At 40.1% G+C, this 15,414-nt stretch overlaps 1 protein-coding gene and 1 pseudogene across 2 annotated transcripts in view; both read left to right on the plus strand.

The window, feature by feature from the left end:
- The first annotated feature begins 249 nt into the window (after window positions 1-249).
- Window positions 250-15,414, plus strand: part of ERMAP (erythroblast membrane associated protein (Scianna blood group)) — a 23,669-nt gene continuing 8,504 nt past the window's right edge. The window contains exons 1-4 of one of the 2 annotated variants that reach the window (XM_024744788.1): window positions 250-433; window positions 6,135-7,404; window positions 13,961-14,050; window positions 14,780-14,896. In XM_024744788.1, coding sequence (XP_024600556.1) covers window positions 7,344-7,404; window positions 13,961-14,050; window positions 14,780-14,896 — 268 coding nt within the window. In that variant the 5' untranslated portion in view covers window positions 250-433; window positions 6,135-7,343. The remainder of the gene's footprint in view (window positions 434-6,134; window positions 7,405-13,960; window positions 14,051-14,779; window positions 14,897-15,414) is intronic. The other variant, XM_024744789.1, reaches the window with a different exon arrangement.
- Window positions 5,191-5,851, plus strand: LOC112399561 (peroxiredoxin-1 pseudogene; annotated as a pseudogene).

Consider the following 15,414-nt stretch of genomic DNA (forward strand, 5'->3'; position numbering starts at 1 on the left):
GGAAAGTAGAGAGGAGCAAGCTTTTAAGAAAGGGTGTGATAGGATCACAATGTATCAAAAGCAATCACTATGCAGTTGGCTTGGATGGGAGAAGGAGCTGAGGCGCAGAAGTCCCTTAGCCTGGCAGCACTGGGAGGCTTCCCTGCTTTTAGGGAGCTTCCTCTTTGCTCTGTTCCTTTATCGGGCCAGACAGGCAGGGCGTGGCTTGTTGGTGTATAGGAACAGCTGGAAGGGAGTCTGTCAGGCAGATGGAGCCCCTGGCTGAGGGCTTCAGGCATTAGAATAAAAGATGAACTTTTCTCAGGCCCACCTCCGGAGTCCTTCCTGATGTTCCTGCCTGATGCCTCATCTCCCTGAACGGGCAGAGGGATGTTCCCAGCTTGGAGACTCCAGCTCAGCCGGTGAGGGACAAAGGGCCCCTAATTCCAAAGTGGTGAGTCCTCCTCCCTCTCCCCTCTCGTCGTTCTTTTTAGTCCTTTGATTTTCTCAGGATCCTCAGGTCTGTTGGAGAAACTATCCCCTTTCTTCATACTCACAAGAACATTTTAGAGGATGAAATGGAGCAACAGGAAATGAGGAGCGCAAAAGCGGACAAGTGACAAGGGGACTGGATGGGTTTTGTCAAAAGACTCCTTTAGATATTATCGTCATCATTAAGTATGACAGCTGTCACTTATTTAGCCCTTACTCTTAGCCAGGTCCTGGCTGTGTGCTTTCAGACAGAACAGCTGTAGATTTGCTGGGTCTTCTTAAGCTGCTTGGAGTTATCAAGGGAACTTCCACTGCATGTCTTTTTTTTTTAGAAAGAAACACTTTTTTTTTTAATTAATTAATTTTTGGTTGCATTGAGTCTTCGTTGCTGCGTGCGGGCTTTCTCTAGTTGAGATAAGTGGGGGCTTCTCTTAGTGGCAGAGCATGGGCTCTAGGTGCACGGGCTTCAGTAGTTGTGGCATGTGGGCTCAGTAGTTGCGGTGCAAGGGCTTAGTTGCTCTGCGGCATGTGGGATCTTCCCGGACCAGGGATTGAAACTGTGTCCCCTGCATTGGCAGGTGGATTCTTTTTTTTCCTGCTTTTTAAAAAATTTTTTTAATTTAATTAATTTATTTATACAGCAGGTTCTTATTAGTTACACATTTTATACATATTAGTGTATACATGTCAATCCTAATCTCCCCCCCACCGCCACTTTCCCCCCTTGGTGTCTATACATTTGTTCTCTACATCTGTGCCTCTATTTCTGCCAGGCAGGTGGATTCTTAACCACTGCGCCACCAGGGAAGTCCTCACTGCATGTTTTTTTCTGCTTTAGAAGTTTTTGAAATTAAACTGTTTCAAATTTAAATGTAAATGACTTCCTGTGGGGAAAAATATTTCCAACATATGTAGTAGAAAAAAAATTTGTTACTATATGAAGAATTTTACAAAACATTAAAGAGACAAATGCCCAAATAGAAAAATGGACAAAGTATAGACAGGTAATTGACAAAGTCCAAATGACAAAGGAATAATCAAAGAAATACAAATTAAGATGAAACACAATTACTTTTAGAGAGATATTGTTACTCATTAAAATAATGAAGATGTAAAAAAAAAAACACCCAGTTTTGTTACTCATTAAAATGACAAAGGCACTTCACTGGTGGCACAGTGGTTAAGAATCCGCCTGCCAATGTAGGGGACATGGGTTCAAGCCCTGGTCTGGGAAGATCCCACATGCTGCGGAGCAACTAAGCCCGTGCGCCACAACTACTGAGCCTGCGCTCTAGACCCTGCGAGCCACAACTACTGAACCCCCCCTGCCTAGAGCCCGTGCTCTGCAACAAGAGAAGCCGGTACAATGAGAAGCCAGTGCACCGTAACGAAGAGTAGCCCCTGCTCACCGCAACTAGAGAAAGCCCGTGTGCAGCAATGAAGACCCAACGCAGCCATAAATAAATAAATAAATAAATAAAATGACAAAGATGTTAAAAAAAAAACAACCCAGTGGTGGCAAGCTTGTAGAGAAACAAACAATTTCATACACTTTGGTAAATTGATATGACCTCTCTGGAGGGCGATTTGGCAATGCAAATTAAAAGTCTCACCATTTTAAAGATGGGAAACTCAAGGCCTAAGAGTTTAAGTGACCTCCTTAAAGTTACAAAGTCACACAATTAGGAACCAAGCCAAGTCTAGAACTAAGCCTTATAACTTGGCCCTCAATCCACTATCAATTGTAGTGATAAAGCTTATAATAGCAATGCATTGGGAAAAAACCTGAATATTCTACAATATGGAATTATTTTTAAAATTCTTGCATATTCATGATGGAACACTGAAATCATTAAAAGAATATTTGATGGCATGGGAAAACTACATAATATAGTTCTTGGTGAAAATGTTGGGTATTAAAAAATATATATACAGTATAGTCCTACTTTAAAAAAAGTTATATACATAGAAAAAATATTTGAAAAACCATATTGTCTTTAGGTGGAGGAATTACAGGTGATTTCAAACATTTTTGTCCTTTTTTTTTGTAATTTCCAGATTTTCTATAATAGCTAGGATAAAAAAAAGCAATAAATTTTATTTGATAAAAATTTTAAAACAACTGAAATGCCATAGGGCTATGCTGAAGGTGACTTGGAGCTGGTTGACCGTGGGTGCTCAGGGCAGGGAGTGTCCATCCCAGAGGGCAACGAGAGGGGCTCCAGAGCCTGAGGGAATTTGAAGCCAAAGACTAGGGCAGTTCAGATGGCCAAAAAGCACATGAAAATATGCTCACCATCACTAATTATTAGAGAAATGCCAATCAAAATTACAGTGAAGTATCAGCTCACACCGGTCAGAATGGCCATCATCAAGATATCTACAAACAACAAGTGCTGGAGAGGGTGTGGAGAAAAGGGAACCCTCTTGCACTGTTGGTGGGAATGTAAATTGATACAGCCACTATGGAGAACAGTATGGAGGTTCCTTAAGAAACTAAAAATAGAATTACCATATGACCCAGCAATCCCACTATTGGGCATATGTCTGGAGAAAACCCTAATTCAAAAAGACACATGCATCCCAATGTTCGTTGCAGCACTATTTCCAATAGCCAAGACATGGAAGCAACCTAAACATCCATTGACACAGGAATGGATAAAGAAGATGTGGTACGTACATACAATGGAATATTACTCAGCCATAAAAAGAACAAAATAATGCCATTTGCAGCAACATGGATGGACCTAGAGATTATCATACTAAGTAAGTCAGACAGAGAAGACAAATATCACATGATATCACTTATATGTGGAATCTAAGAAGTGATACAAATGAACTTATTTACAAAACAGAAATACAGACACAGAAAGCAAACTTATGGTCACCAAAGGGGATAGAGAGGGGGTGGGGTGAGATAAATTAGGAGTTTGAGATTAACATATACACACTACTGTATATAAAATAGATAACTAATAAGGACCTACTGTATAGCACAGGGAACTCTACTCAATACTCTGTATTGGCCTATATGGGAAAATAATCTAAAAGAGAGTGGATATATATATGTATGTGTATAACTGATTCATTTTGCTGTACACCTGAAATTAATACAACATTGTAAATCAACTATACTCCAATAAAAATTAAAAAAAAAAAGACTAGGGGAGGTAATGAGAAGAGAGGGCTTTTAGTTCCTTGAAGTAGGATGGATACAAGAAAAAAATCAAAATCTTATATATAGCAACGAAAAAATATATACTTATATATAACAATTTTGGGACCTAGTGTCCTACAGGTGACTTACAGCAAAGGTGACATCTAGACTGCTGATGATGGAAAACTCTCACTCACCATCTGTTCACCCTTTTATTTTTTCAGTGTTTTTCTTCTACCCTGTTTCCCCTCTACCATCTTTTAGTTTCCTCTCCTGTTCTTTGGTTTCTTCTCCCCGCCTGGCTTGGAAACTTCCAGTGAATACCATGGTTCTCCTTCACTGTTGCTCTGCCCATGGAAGGCAATCTCAGAAATAGAATCTGACTAAGCCGCCTCTTAACTCAGTAATTTTGTGATCTGAAGCATCAAGTTTCCAAATTAGGTTATTTCTAGTGGAGAACTGAAAGTTAGACAAACACTCTTGAAATGGTATTTTTCCTTTTCATGAAGCAGAATTATAGCGTATTGGAGCTGGAAAGGAATTTAAAGCTTCAACTTGTCAAAATTCTTTAATTAAATAAATTTCAGTTTTGCTAAATTTAGTTCCATGTTGCACATCTGTTCATCACTATATTACACTTTATCAGTAAGTTAGGAAATAGAGATGAGAAAAAATTACCCATGTTTCCAACCACCTTAATTATTAACAACCATTCATATTTTATAGGACTTACTTTTAGTTCCTTTCCTACACACTCTTTAATGTAGTTATAATCATTGTAAATGTATTATTTTGTATTTTGCTTTTAACACATCATTAGCTTTCATTTGAAACATAGGTTTGATGAACCATAATTTAGTCATTGCCTTATCTATGTACCTATAGATGGTCCAGTTTCTCACTATTATACAAATACTACTGACATCATGTAAACTTTTGTATTTCAGATTCTTTCCTTAGAGTAGATTTCCAGACTATTTCTCACTGGATCAAAAGGCAAATACATTTCCTTACTTCTTGTTGTTTCCCAATTTACAATGAACTCAGCAAATGTAAATGAATCTCTCAATTTAAAGATGGAAAATCAGGACCTAAGAGTTTAAGCGACTTGCTCCAAGTTACAAAGTCACACAGATAGTACAGACCAAGCCAAGACTAAAACCAAGCCATCTGACTCCAGTCCTCAATTCACTAGGGATGTAAGCCTTTCTTTACCTTTTGGTTTTATTTAGCCTTAGATTTTTGGGAATGTTGCCACTAGCTTACTCTCAGCTCTTCTCGGATGAGATTATGAGGAAGGAAATTCACACCTTTAATAAAAAAGCTAAGATCTCATATCACATTAGTCACACTCTACCCAACAACAGCAAAATACACATGAAACATTTACCAAAATAGACCATATGCTAGCACACAAAGCAAGTCAATAAATTTAAAAGGATTCAAGTCATACAAAGTATGTTTTCTGGTCACAGCAGAATTAAATTAGAAATCAATAACAGAGGCCTGTCTTCTTTCTGACTGGTCCCAGTGGTTTCTGTCTGAGAACTGCTGATAGCAATATGTTTTCAGGACATGCCAAAATTGGGCACCATGCCCCCCAGTTCAAAGCAACATCTATTATGCCAGATGGTCAGTTAAAAGATATCAGCCTATCTGACTACAAAGGAAAATGTGTTGGGTTATTCTTTCACCCTCTTGATTTCACCTTTGTGTGCCCCATAAAGGTGATAGGGCAGATGGATTTAAGAAACTCAACTGCCAAGTGATGGGTGCTTCTGTGGCTTTTCACTTCTGTTATCTGGCATGGATCAACACACCCAAGAAACAAGGAGGACTGGGACCCATGAACATTGCCTTGATATCAGACCCCCAGGGCAACATTGCTCAGAACTATGGGGTATTAAAGGCCGACAAAGGCATCTCATTCGGGGGCCTTTTTACTATTGATGATAAAGGTATCCTTTGACAGATCACCATAAATGACCTTCCTGTCTGCCACTCTGTGGATGAGACACTGAGACAAGTTCAGGCCTTCCAGTTAACTGACAAACATGGGGAAGTGTGTCCAGGTGGCTGGAAGCCTGGCTGTGATACCATTAAGCCTGATGTCCAGAAGAGCAAAGAATATTTCTCTAAGCAGAAGTGAGCACTGGGCCATTTTAGGGCCAGGCTGCAGTAGGTGGCCATGAGAACAAAACCTCTTTTGTACTATTGTCATGCTTAAAATACAAGACCTTACGCTCAGCCCAGACATGGTGTGGGGGCAGGACAGGCCTTTCCTGCAGGTGTTGGGGAGGCCACCCTTTCTTCCTCTGGGGGAATGGCCTGAGCTGTACTATGGGGCAGGCCAACTGATGTGTACAGTAGTAGGGTATCACTTTTGATCTTTTGTAGTTTCTATTAAACTTGAACTGAGAAAAAAAAAGAAATCAATAACAGAAAGTAATCTTGAAAATTTTCAAATATTTGGAAACTAGATAACACATTTCTAAATAATCCATAGGTCAAAGAAGAAATTTAAAGGGAAATTAGAACATATTTTGAATGTAATGAAAATGAAAACCACTACATATCAAAATTTCCAGATGTCACTAACATAATACCTACGGAGAAATTTATGATGAAGCAACTGATGACTATATTAGAAAAGAGGACAAATAAAGTCATCTGTATTGTACTAAATGACAGTATTAGGAAAGACGACCACAAATCAACAACCTAAGCAACAACGAAAAGAACAAATTAAACCCAAAGTAAGCAGAAGAAAGGAAGTAATAAAGATCTGAGCAAAAACAAATACAATAGGAAACAGAAAAACATTAGAGAAAATCAATGAAACCAAAAGCTTGTTCTTTGAGATCAATAAAATTGATAAACCTCTAGTCAGACTGATCAAGAAAAAAGAGACACGAATTACCATTATCAAGAAGGAGAGAGGTGACATTACTACAGATTCTATATATAGTAAAAGAATAATAAGGAAATATTATGAACATACTTATGCCAGTTAATTAAACAAATTCCTTGAAAGAACTCAAACTACCAAAAATCACTCAAGAAGAAATAGATAACCTGAATTACCCTATACTTATTAAAGAAATTGAATGTGTATTTACAAACCTTCTCATAAAGAAAACTCCAGGCCCAGGTGCTTTCCTGATGATTTCCGTCAAACATTTGAGGAAGAAATAATATTAATGCTGTACAAACTCTTCCAGAAAATTGAAGAGGAGGGAATACTTCTTATTTCATTCTTTGTGACCAGCATTACCCTAATTACCAAAGTTAGAAAAGGATATTACAAAAGAAGTACCCATATCCCTCATGGACATAGAGGCAAAAATTCTTAAAATTAAAAAAAATTTTATCCAAAGATATATAAAAAGGACACTTCCTCATGACTGACTGGAGTTTACCCCTAGAATGCAAGGTTGGTATAATATTCAAAAAAATCAACCAATGTCATTTACTATATTAACAAACTAAAATTAAAAATCATACGCAAAAAATAGGCTCTTCAGCCATTTGCAGGACTCAGCTACAACCGTTGCTCCCAGGATAGTGATCCGTATGTACATTGCACCTTCCTCTGGCTCCACGGTGATTAAGAAGTAACAGCAAGATGCGCTTGATTTCTTAGAAGCTAACAAAATAGGATTTGAAGAAAAAAATATTGCAACCAGTGAAGACAACTAGAAGTGGATGAGAGAAAATGTTCCTGAAAAGTCGACCAGCCAAAGGGTACCCCCTGCCACCTGAGATTTTCAATGAAAGTCAGTACCAAGGGGACTAAGGTGTCTTCTTTGAAGCCAGAGAAAATAATGCAGTGTTCGCCTTTTTTAGGTTTAACAGCCCCACCTGGTTCAAAGCAAGCAGAAGCTCAGGCAAAGCAGCAGCCATGAACCTTAAACATTTTGCCTTAAGAATCCTGAAAAAGGAGTCTCCAAAATTATCTTGGCTTCAAAAGAAATAGCCTTAATGTTGAAATAATAGATTAGTTGGTGTTTTCACATGCAAACAATCAAAATGAATACATAATTAAAATGTGAACGTTATGATGAGAAGAGTGGGAGATGAACATAAAATTTTAAGTAGATGTCATGGAATAGTATTGTTGTCTGCTGACATTTTATGTACTTCAGTGATTTTGAAAAGCAAACGCCTGTTCCCTTTTTTGGTATTATTGCAGCTTAAGTATATCTGTAGCTCTACACTGTGTAATTTTGAAAGGAGGGTGAGAAAGAAAGAATCTGTCTCTTGTTGCCAAATTGCCTCATTAGTTTTAGTGAACAAAAATATGTACCTTTCTGATGTGAAATCATTGTGATTAAAAAGTAGTTGCAAATGATGTTTATGATATTTCAGACATTATAATTTCCTATAGTAATTATAACATTCCTATTCTTTTGAAGTTGAAACTTCTATGTACTGAACCACAGGTTTTCTAAGCTTCTAAATGTAGCCTTTCATTGCATATTTCAGTGGTCAGAACAGATGACCTCACATACACACACACACACACACACACACACACACAAAGTTGTATTCAGTTGACAAGTTTCTGGATTAACTACACAGCTATGATGCAATCACGTTACTAATTTGCTTGCCCAGTGAAATATGCTTATAAATGTTATGGAAGTGGGATGGCAGATAAGTTTAAAATGGCACCCTTTTGCAAAGAGCTCAGGCTTTTAATGAACTATTTTTAAATGGATTGGAACTGGGAATTCCCTGGCAGTCCAGCGGTTAGAACTCCATGCTTCTACTCCGGGGGCACAGGTTCGATCCCTGGTCAGGGAACTAAGATCTCACGAGCCGTGTGGCATGGCCAAAAAAGAAATAGGTTGGAACTCATTTTTCCCCTTTTAAAACAATTTGTGATCACGAATGCCATTATCTCTCAGATATTTGACCTTTTTGTTTCAGCTTAGGCATATATTGTATGAGTACGTTAATCTAAGCAGAGAGAATCTTTTATATGCCTCTATTCTAGCGAATAGCAGATAAAAAGATAATAATAATCCTTTTATATTTAATAATAATATAATTTCATTATAATTTAATATTATTAAATATTATTTTATTTAATAATAATCAGATAAAAGGATCCATTTTAAAACTGTTAATTTTGAAAACTTCTAAGAAGCCAAAACATTATGGCCTAAATCACCCAGAAGACATATATATTGTATTTTAGTTCCACGTTAACTTTTTATCGATACTTTAGTTCCACAGTACTAAAAGCAAACACCTTTTACTTTAAAGTACTTTATCATATCATTTGATGTATGCAAGTCTGTGCTCTTTGACAAAAGCAACATATAATGAAGACATGGCTTTGTTTACTGAGATTCAAACTTGATGCAATCTTTAAAATAAACTCAGTACTTTCAGAAACATAAGAAAAACCATATGTATGAAATAAATAAGCTACAAGTATATATAGTATAACAAGGCAATATAGCCAATATTTTAGAATAACTATAAATGGAATATAACCTTTAAAATTTTTGAATCATTATGTTGTACAACTGAAACTTATATAATATTGTACATCGACTATACTTCAGTAAAAAAAGGGGAAAATTGTGTGATCATCTCAATACATACAGACATTTGAGTTGACAAAGTTAACATCCATTCTTGATAAAAACTCTCAGAAAACTAGAAATAGAAGGGAATTTCCTGACCTTGATAAAAGGCATCTATGAAAACCTTATGGCTATCATTATACCTAATGGTGAAAAAAGGAATGTTTTCCCTAGGATCAGGAACAAGGCAAGGAGCCAAGGCCACAAGGCAAAAGATAAGGAAATAAAAGACATTCAGATTAAAAAGGAAGAAGTAAGACTGTCTTTACTCATAGGTGATGTGATCTTCTATACAGAAAATCCTATGTAATCTACAGGAATGCTAGCATTAGTAAATGAGTTTAGCAAGGTCAGGGATATAAGACAAAATATACAAAACTCAATTGTATTTTTATATGTTAGTAATGAAAAATCAGAAATTAAAATTAATAACTTAATACTATTTATAATAACATCAAAATATTAAATACTTATGAATAAAGCTGACAAAAGATGTGCAAGATCTATATGCTGAAAACTATAAAATACTGCTGAAAGAAATTAAAGAAGACCTAAATTAGTAGAGACATCAACTGTTCATTGGCCAGAACACTCAATATTGTTAAGATATCAATGGTCCCCAAATTGTGTCATGTACATTGAACTTTAGGAAGTGAAATTATGCTTTATATTTATTAGGGGAGCTTTCTTCATAAAGGAATTTCATGATAACCACACTGAGAAGTAAGGAAGTGATTTGCGCATTTTGTAACTCATGATACAAGGCTGTGCATTCATTCATTCACTCATCTATTTACCCATGTTTTACATTCTACCTACTTCCAGAAAGGATCCCGTCAGTTTGCTTGCATGATACCCTGATGTGTGCAAGATTGCCTTGTTCTGAGTGTAAAATGAGGACAGTAATGCCTGTTTTTCAGGGTTGTTGTCAATAGCAAAGATAATATATGTAGAGTACCTACAGGTGCAATAAATTGGAGCCATTATGGATATAGAACAATATTAATAACTCAAAAATATATTTATGATTTAGTATTCATTCAATCTTACAGTAACACAATGTTGATTGTTATAATATTGATATATTATAATATAAGTTAACTGAGGACATGATGCAAGAAGGCCATCCTGGCCAGCCAGATCAGAAGAATAGATCTGGAGATCAGTACGGTGACCAGATAGAGGGTTATTACATCCATGTAAGAAAATAGGAAACAAAAGATTTGGCAGCACTTAATTTTCCACTCAGAGCTCTGAGAAGAGATGCTGTAAAGCAACGGTGGCTGTGGCTTCTGATTTTGGACCTCGGGAGGCACTTCCTGCTGTGCTTCTTTGCCTCCTGGACTGTGTGTGCCTTTGCCTAAAGTGGACTCTATTTCTTCTCCTTTTTCTCCTTCCCTTCCTGGTCATCCTCCCGATTCTTTCAATATATTTGTTTCCTGATAATCACAGTTATACATGTTCAAGTAGAAAATTTAGAAAATACACAGCGAAAGCCATAAAGATCACATTAATATCTACATTTTAGTCTTTTTTCTAAGCATATTCTGCCTAAATTGTATCATCCTATGCATCGTTTTAAAAATTTATTGTTTGGGATATAGTGAAAAGTTCGCAGTGCTATTAAAGATTGTTCTGTCATGTGATTATGAAATACTGCATAGTATTTCATTGCAAGAATGTACCATAAATAATCATTCCCATTTTAGTGGACTTTTAGGTTGTCTTCAATTTTTTTCTTTTCGTAAATAACTTTGTGATGAACATCCGCACCATCAAATCCTCATGCACATCCTTATTTATTTCTGTAGCATTCTTTTCTGAAGGTGAAATTACTGGATTAAAACTCTTACCTAGGGCTTCCCCGGTGGCGCAGTGGTTGAGAGTCCGCCTGCCGATGCAGGAGACACAGGTTCGTGCCCCGGTCCGGGAAGATCCCACATGCCGCGGAGCAGCTAAAAAACTCTTGCCTACGTGTAAACCTTTTGATACTTATTGCTAAATTTTCCTTGTGAAAGTTGTTTAGCAATGGACAAGGGAGTCAGTTTGCCCACATGTGTGCTGACTCTGGGTACTTTCCCCCCTGATATTTGATAATTTGAAGGAAGACAAAGCATATCTAACTGTGGTCTTAATTTGCATTTCTCTAATGACTGGAGAGTGAAAGTCCTGTATCTGGTGTCATCCTTTCTAGCTCTCCTCCCGAAGTTACCTCACCTGCCCTCATTACTCAGAGTGACAATTGGATGGAAGGACTTCATTTGCTTTTCTTAAAAAATAGAAATATATATTACATTTATTTGTATTTTAACAACCCACGTTGTCAGTTTTTAATTATTCCTCATTTATTTCCAACTTTTTTTTTTTTTTTAATTTTTGGCTGTGTTGGGTCTTCATTGCTACGTGCGGGCTTTCTATGGTGGTGGTGAGTAGGGCTGGGGAGGGCTACTCTTCCTGGGGCACACAGGCTTCTCATTGCGGTGGCTTCTCTTGTCGCAGAGCACAGGCTCTAGGTGCGTGGGTTTCAGTAGTTGTGGCGTGTGGGCTCAGTAGTTGTGGCTCGCAGGCTCTAGAGTACAGGCTCAGTAGTTGTGGTACACGGGCTTAGTTGCTCTGCAGCATGTGGGATATTTCCACATCTCGAACTCGTGTCCCCTGCATTGGCAGGTGGATTCTTAACCACTGCGCCACCAGGGAAGCCCTGCTTTTTTATTCTTAGTATCTGGTGCAGACCATTGCACCACATGTTTTCTATGAATGCTCACTATAGCCCTATCTACGAGGTGGGTACTGTTATTAACTCCACTTCATGTGTGAATGAGAGGAGACTTGGAGTAAACTAGTCTGTCCAAGGTCACACCAGGGAGGTGATGGCAGAACCAGGGCTTGAACCCAGGCTGACTCTAGAGCCCATCCTCTTAATCACTTAATGAACTATCTGAATCTAGGAAGATGGGGCCCTGGGGGGTCTCCTCTTATTAAATTTCAGGCAGCCCTGGTTCAGCTTGCAGCTCCACATCACTCTGGGCGTGGCTACCCAGGTTGTGTTTCAAAAATACCTTCTCATTGAGGGTTTGGGGATTGGGGGTAATTCCAGGGCATCCAGGGCCCTGCCTACTTCCACCTTCAACCTTAATTGATAAGGTAGAGAGCCTTTCTCATTTACCTAACTTGTCTTGTTCACTTTCTGAGTAGCTGGTAACCTGCAGCAAAGTGGGTGGGATGGAGGCAAAACAAACAAACAAACAGCAACAACAAAACCATCCTAACCATATTCCTAACCTTACAATGTCCTAGCGTTATGTTGCCATTTGCAGCATCAGGGGATTGGGGGGGGGTGTTATATGCATGCATCATGATTTTAAAACAACGAACAAAGAAAACAACCCTAAAGCAGTGTGCTGTTCGCTGTGAGAAAAACAGAACTGGAAATGTGTTCAAAGCTTGAGTCCATCTTCAGTTTCCCCATCTTGCTTTGACTGCCCCACCTCCTCCAAGCCCCACTTCGCCATCTTCCAAGACCTGCAGAGATCTGGCCTTGTGACTTCCATAAAACTCTCCTCTATTTTTTTTTTTTTTCCGTCAGTGCCACGCGGCTCGTGGGATCTTAGTTCCCTGACCAGGGATTGAACCCAGCCCCTCTGCAGTGAAAGTGCTAAGTCCTAACCACTGGGCTGCCAGGGAATTCCCAAAACCCTCTTCTTTAGAAAGGATTTGAAGTCTTGGAGAGAGTGTAAGAGACAGTTTCTCTCTTCCTCGAGTATTTGCATTTGAACTTCAACCCAAGGGTGGCATGAAAGATTTGTTTCCTGCTCAAGGAATTTCAGACAGGAGCAAGTAGGAGGGGAAAGAGTCGTACAGGAGGGAATCCCTTAGAGTCTCCCTGTGCTTAGTGCACACAGTGACTCACACCTCCCAGGGACGATCGTCCTCTTTCAAGTTTAGTAATAATAACAATAGGCATATGTGGCAAGTGCTCTACATGCATCATGTCCTTGAACCCTCACATTTGCCTGTGAAGAAGTTTCCCCTTTATACATTAAGAACTGAAGACCCACAGATGTCAACTTTTCCAGGGACACAGAACTAGTACACAGGTGGAGCTAAGACTTGAACCCAGGTCTTTCTAACTGCAGACCCTGAACTTGTAGGATTAGTGCCTTCATAATGAAATGCAGGAACTTCACTGCCCTGGTTTCTTGTTTCTCAATAGTCAAACTTGAAAAGCTGTCAGGGAAGAGCTCCAGGCTACATTGTGGGTCCACGATTGGCTTGCAATAGGCACTTCCCAAGCCTGACCTGGGACACTAAATGCAAAAAGAAGCCAGTCCTCCCGTGTTTACCTGGCTAGCTCTGGATATAGGCTCTCATTCTTCTAGACCCCTCCCTGTGCCTTCTAAATGACACTCAGAGTGTCACCCTGCAGTGCTCACTCATGGCATTTATAGACTGAACCATGATGCCAGCCTCTGTGTTGAGCACTTACCTCCTTCAATCCTCACAATTATTCTGCCAGGAGGCACAGTTATTATACCCATTTCAAAGATGGAGAAACTGAGTCCCAGAGACTCAGGCCACATGGAGGTAAGCAGCAGAGCTGGGATTCAATACCTGGCCTGTGACTCCAGAGTGTGCCCAATGCAGCCTCCATCTCTGCCCTACCTCCTGGGTGGTACCCTTTCTCCCATCAAGCTCGCCAACTCTTTCTGATGCCTCCCTGTGTCTGTCCTCCTAGTTTGGATGAAGATGGCAAGTTCCTCAGGCTCCTGGCTCTCCAGATGCTTCATCACACTCGTCTTCCTCCAGTTGCCTTTGCGTGTGTCAGGTGAGAGTTTCCGTACCTCTTTCCCTGCCTGCGACATCTGACAGAGGGGTTCCAAGAATGAGGAGGCCAGGCCCAAGACCTTGTTTCTTCTCGGGTGCATGTTCCAGAGAGCAGGCCGGGCTTGGCGAACCTCAGTCTCTCTCCGGGGGTCATGCAGTGCTGAGCAAGAACTCACATCCAGCTTAGGCTCTTTGCCGCTTGTCCTAGAGCCTCTCCTGCTGTTCTTTTCTTCGCTAGTTCTTCCTTCCGTCCTTCTTTCTCTCCTGTCCAGACGTTCGGCTTGCTGCTGTAACACCATAGAAATTGTTTTGCCCCTGCTAATAGGGCTCGGGTAAAGAGTTCGCTGACTGCTGTTCTATCTCAGAGTGAGGATTTGAAGGGGGAGCAGATGGGTGCTCATGAGAAGACTATAGCGGTTCCTGAGGAAGCACCTCCAGTTCTCCAAAGTCTCGGGCAGGATGAGATTGTGGTTGAGATGCTGAGTTTGAATCAATGTCTTCAGGCAGGACCATTGAAACCAATCCTGAGAGATAAACATCTCACTTTAAAGTCATTCCTGGGTCATCTGGGGTTTGAGTCGCTGAAGCAGAGACCCTCACCAACTTGGCTGGAGGTCTCTCTCAAGGTGATGGAGGCAGTTGGGATGTGCCTGAGTCACCTGCCATTCGAGGTGGGGCCCTTGCCACGGAGAAGCTCTCAGAGGGTGGTCACAGGTGGTTTCTGTTTCAGCCCCATCTCCAGGGAGGTTCTCCTCATCAGCAGTGGCTCTTGCTGTGATCCTGCCTGTCCTGGGGATTTTCATCATGGTGGGCATTTACATCATCTGGAAGCAAAGAAGGTCAAAAGGTAACTAAGTGGTAAGGGAGCCCAGGCTGGCAGGAATTGGTACTGCAGCCTCTCTAGGAAAAGGCTGGGAGGAAGCAGACAGAGACCTAACAGTTATCCATAGGTTGTCTGGGAGAAAACTGGTAGAGCTGTGTTCTGGGGACCCACATTGAAGAAAGGATCAAAGAAAGTGCAGAAAGCTCCTGGGCAGAGCTGTGAATTAATTAGAAGACTGGCATCATGCCAGTCTTCTAATTAATTAAGAAATCCAGGGCTTCCCTGGTGGCGCAGTGGTTGAGAATCTGCCTGCTAATGCAGGGGACACGGGTTCGAGCCCTGGTCTGGGAAGATCCCACATGCCACGGAGCAACTAGGCCCGTGAGCCACAATTACTGAGCCTGCGTGTCTGGAGCCTGTGCTCCGCGACAAGAGAGGCTGCGATAGTGAGAGGCCCAGGCACCGCGATGAAGAGTGGCCCCTGCTTGCCACAACTAGAGAAAGCCCTCGCACAGAAACGAAGACCCAACACAGCAAAAAAA

This window comes from Neophocaena asiaeorientalis, unplaced genomic scaffold (assembly GCF_003031525.2).
Source record: "Neophocaena asiaeorientalis asiaeorientalis breed wild unplaced genomic scaffold, Neophocaena_asiaeorientalis_V1.1 scaffold478, whole genome shotgun sequence".
NCBI lineage: Eukaryota > Metazoa > Chordata > Mammalia > Artiodactyla > Phocoenidae > Neophocaena > Neophocaena asiaeorientalis.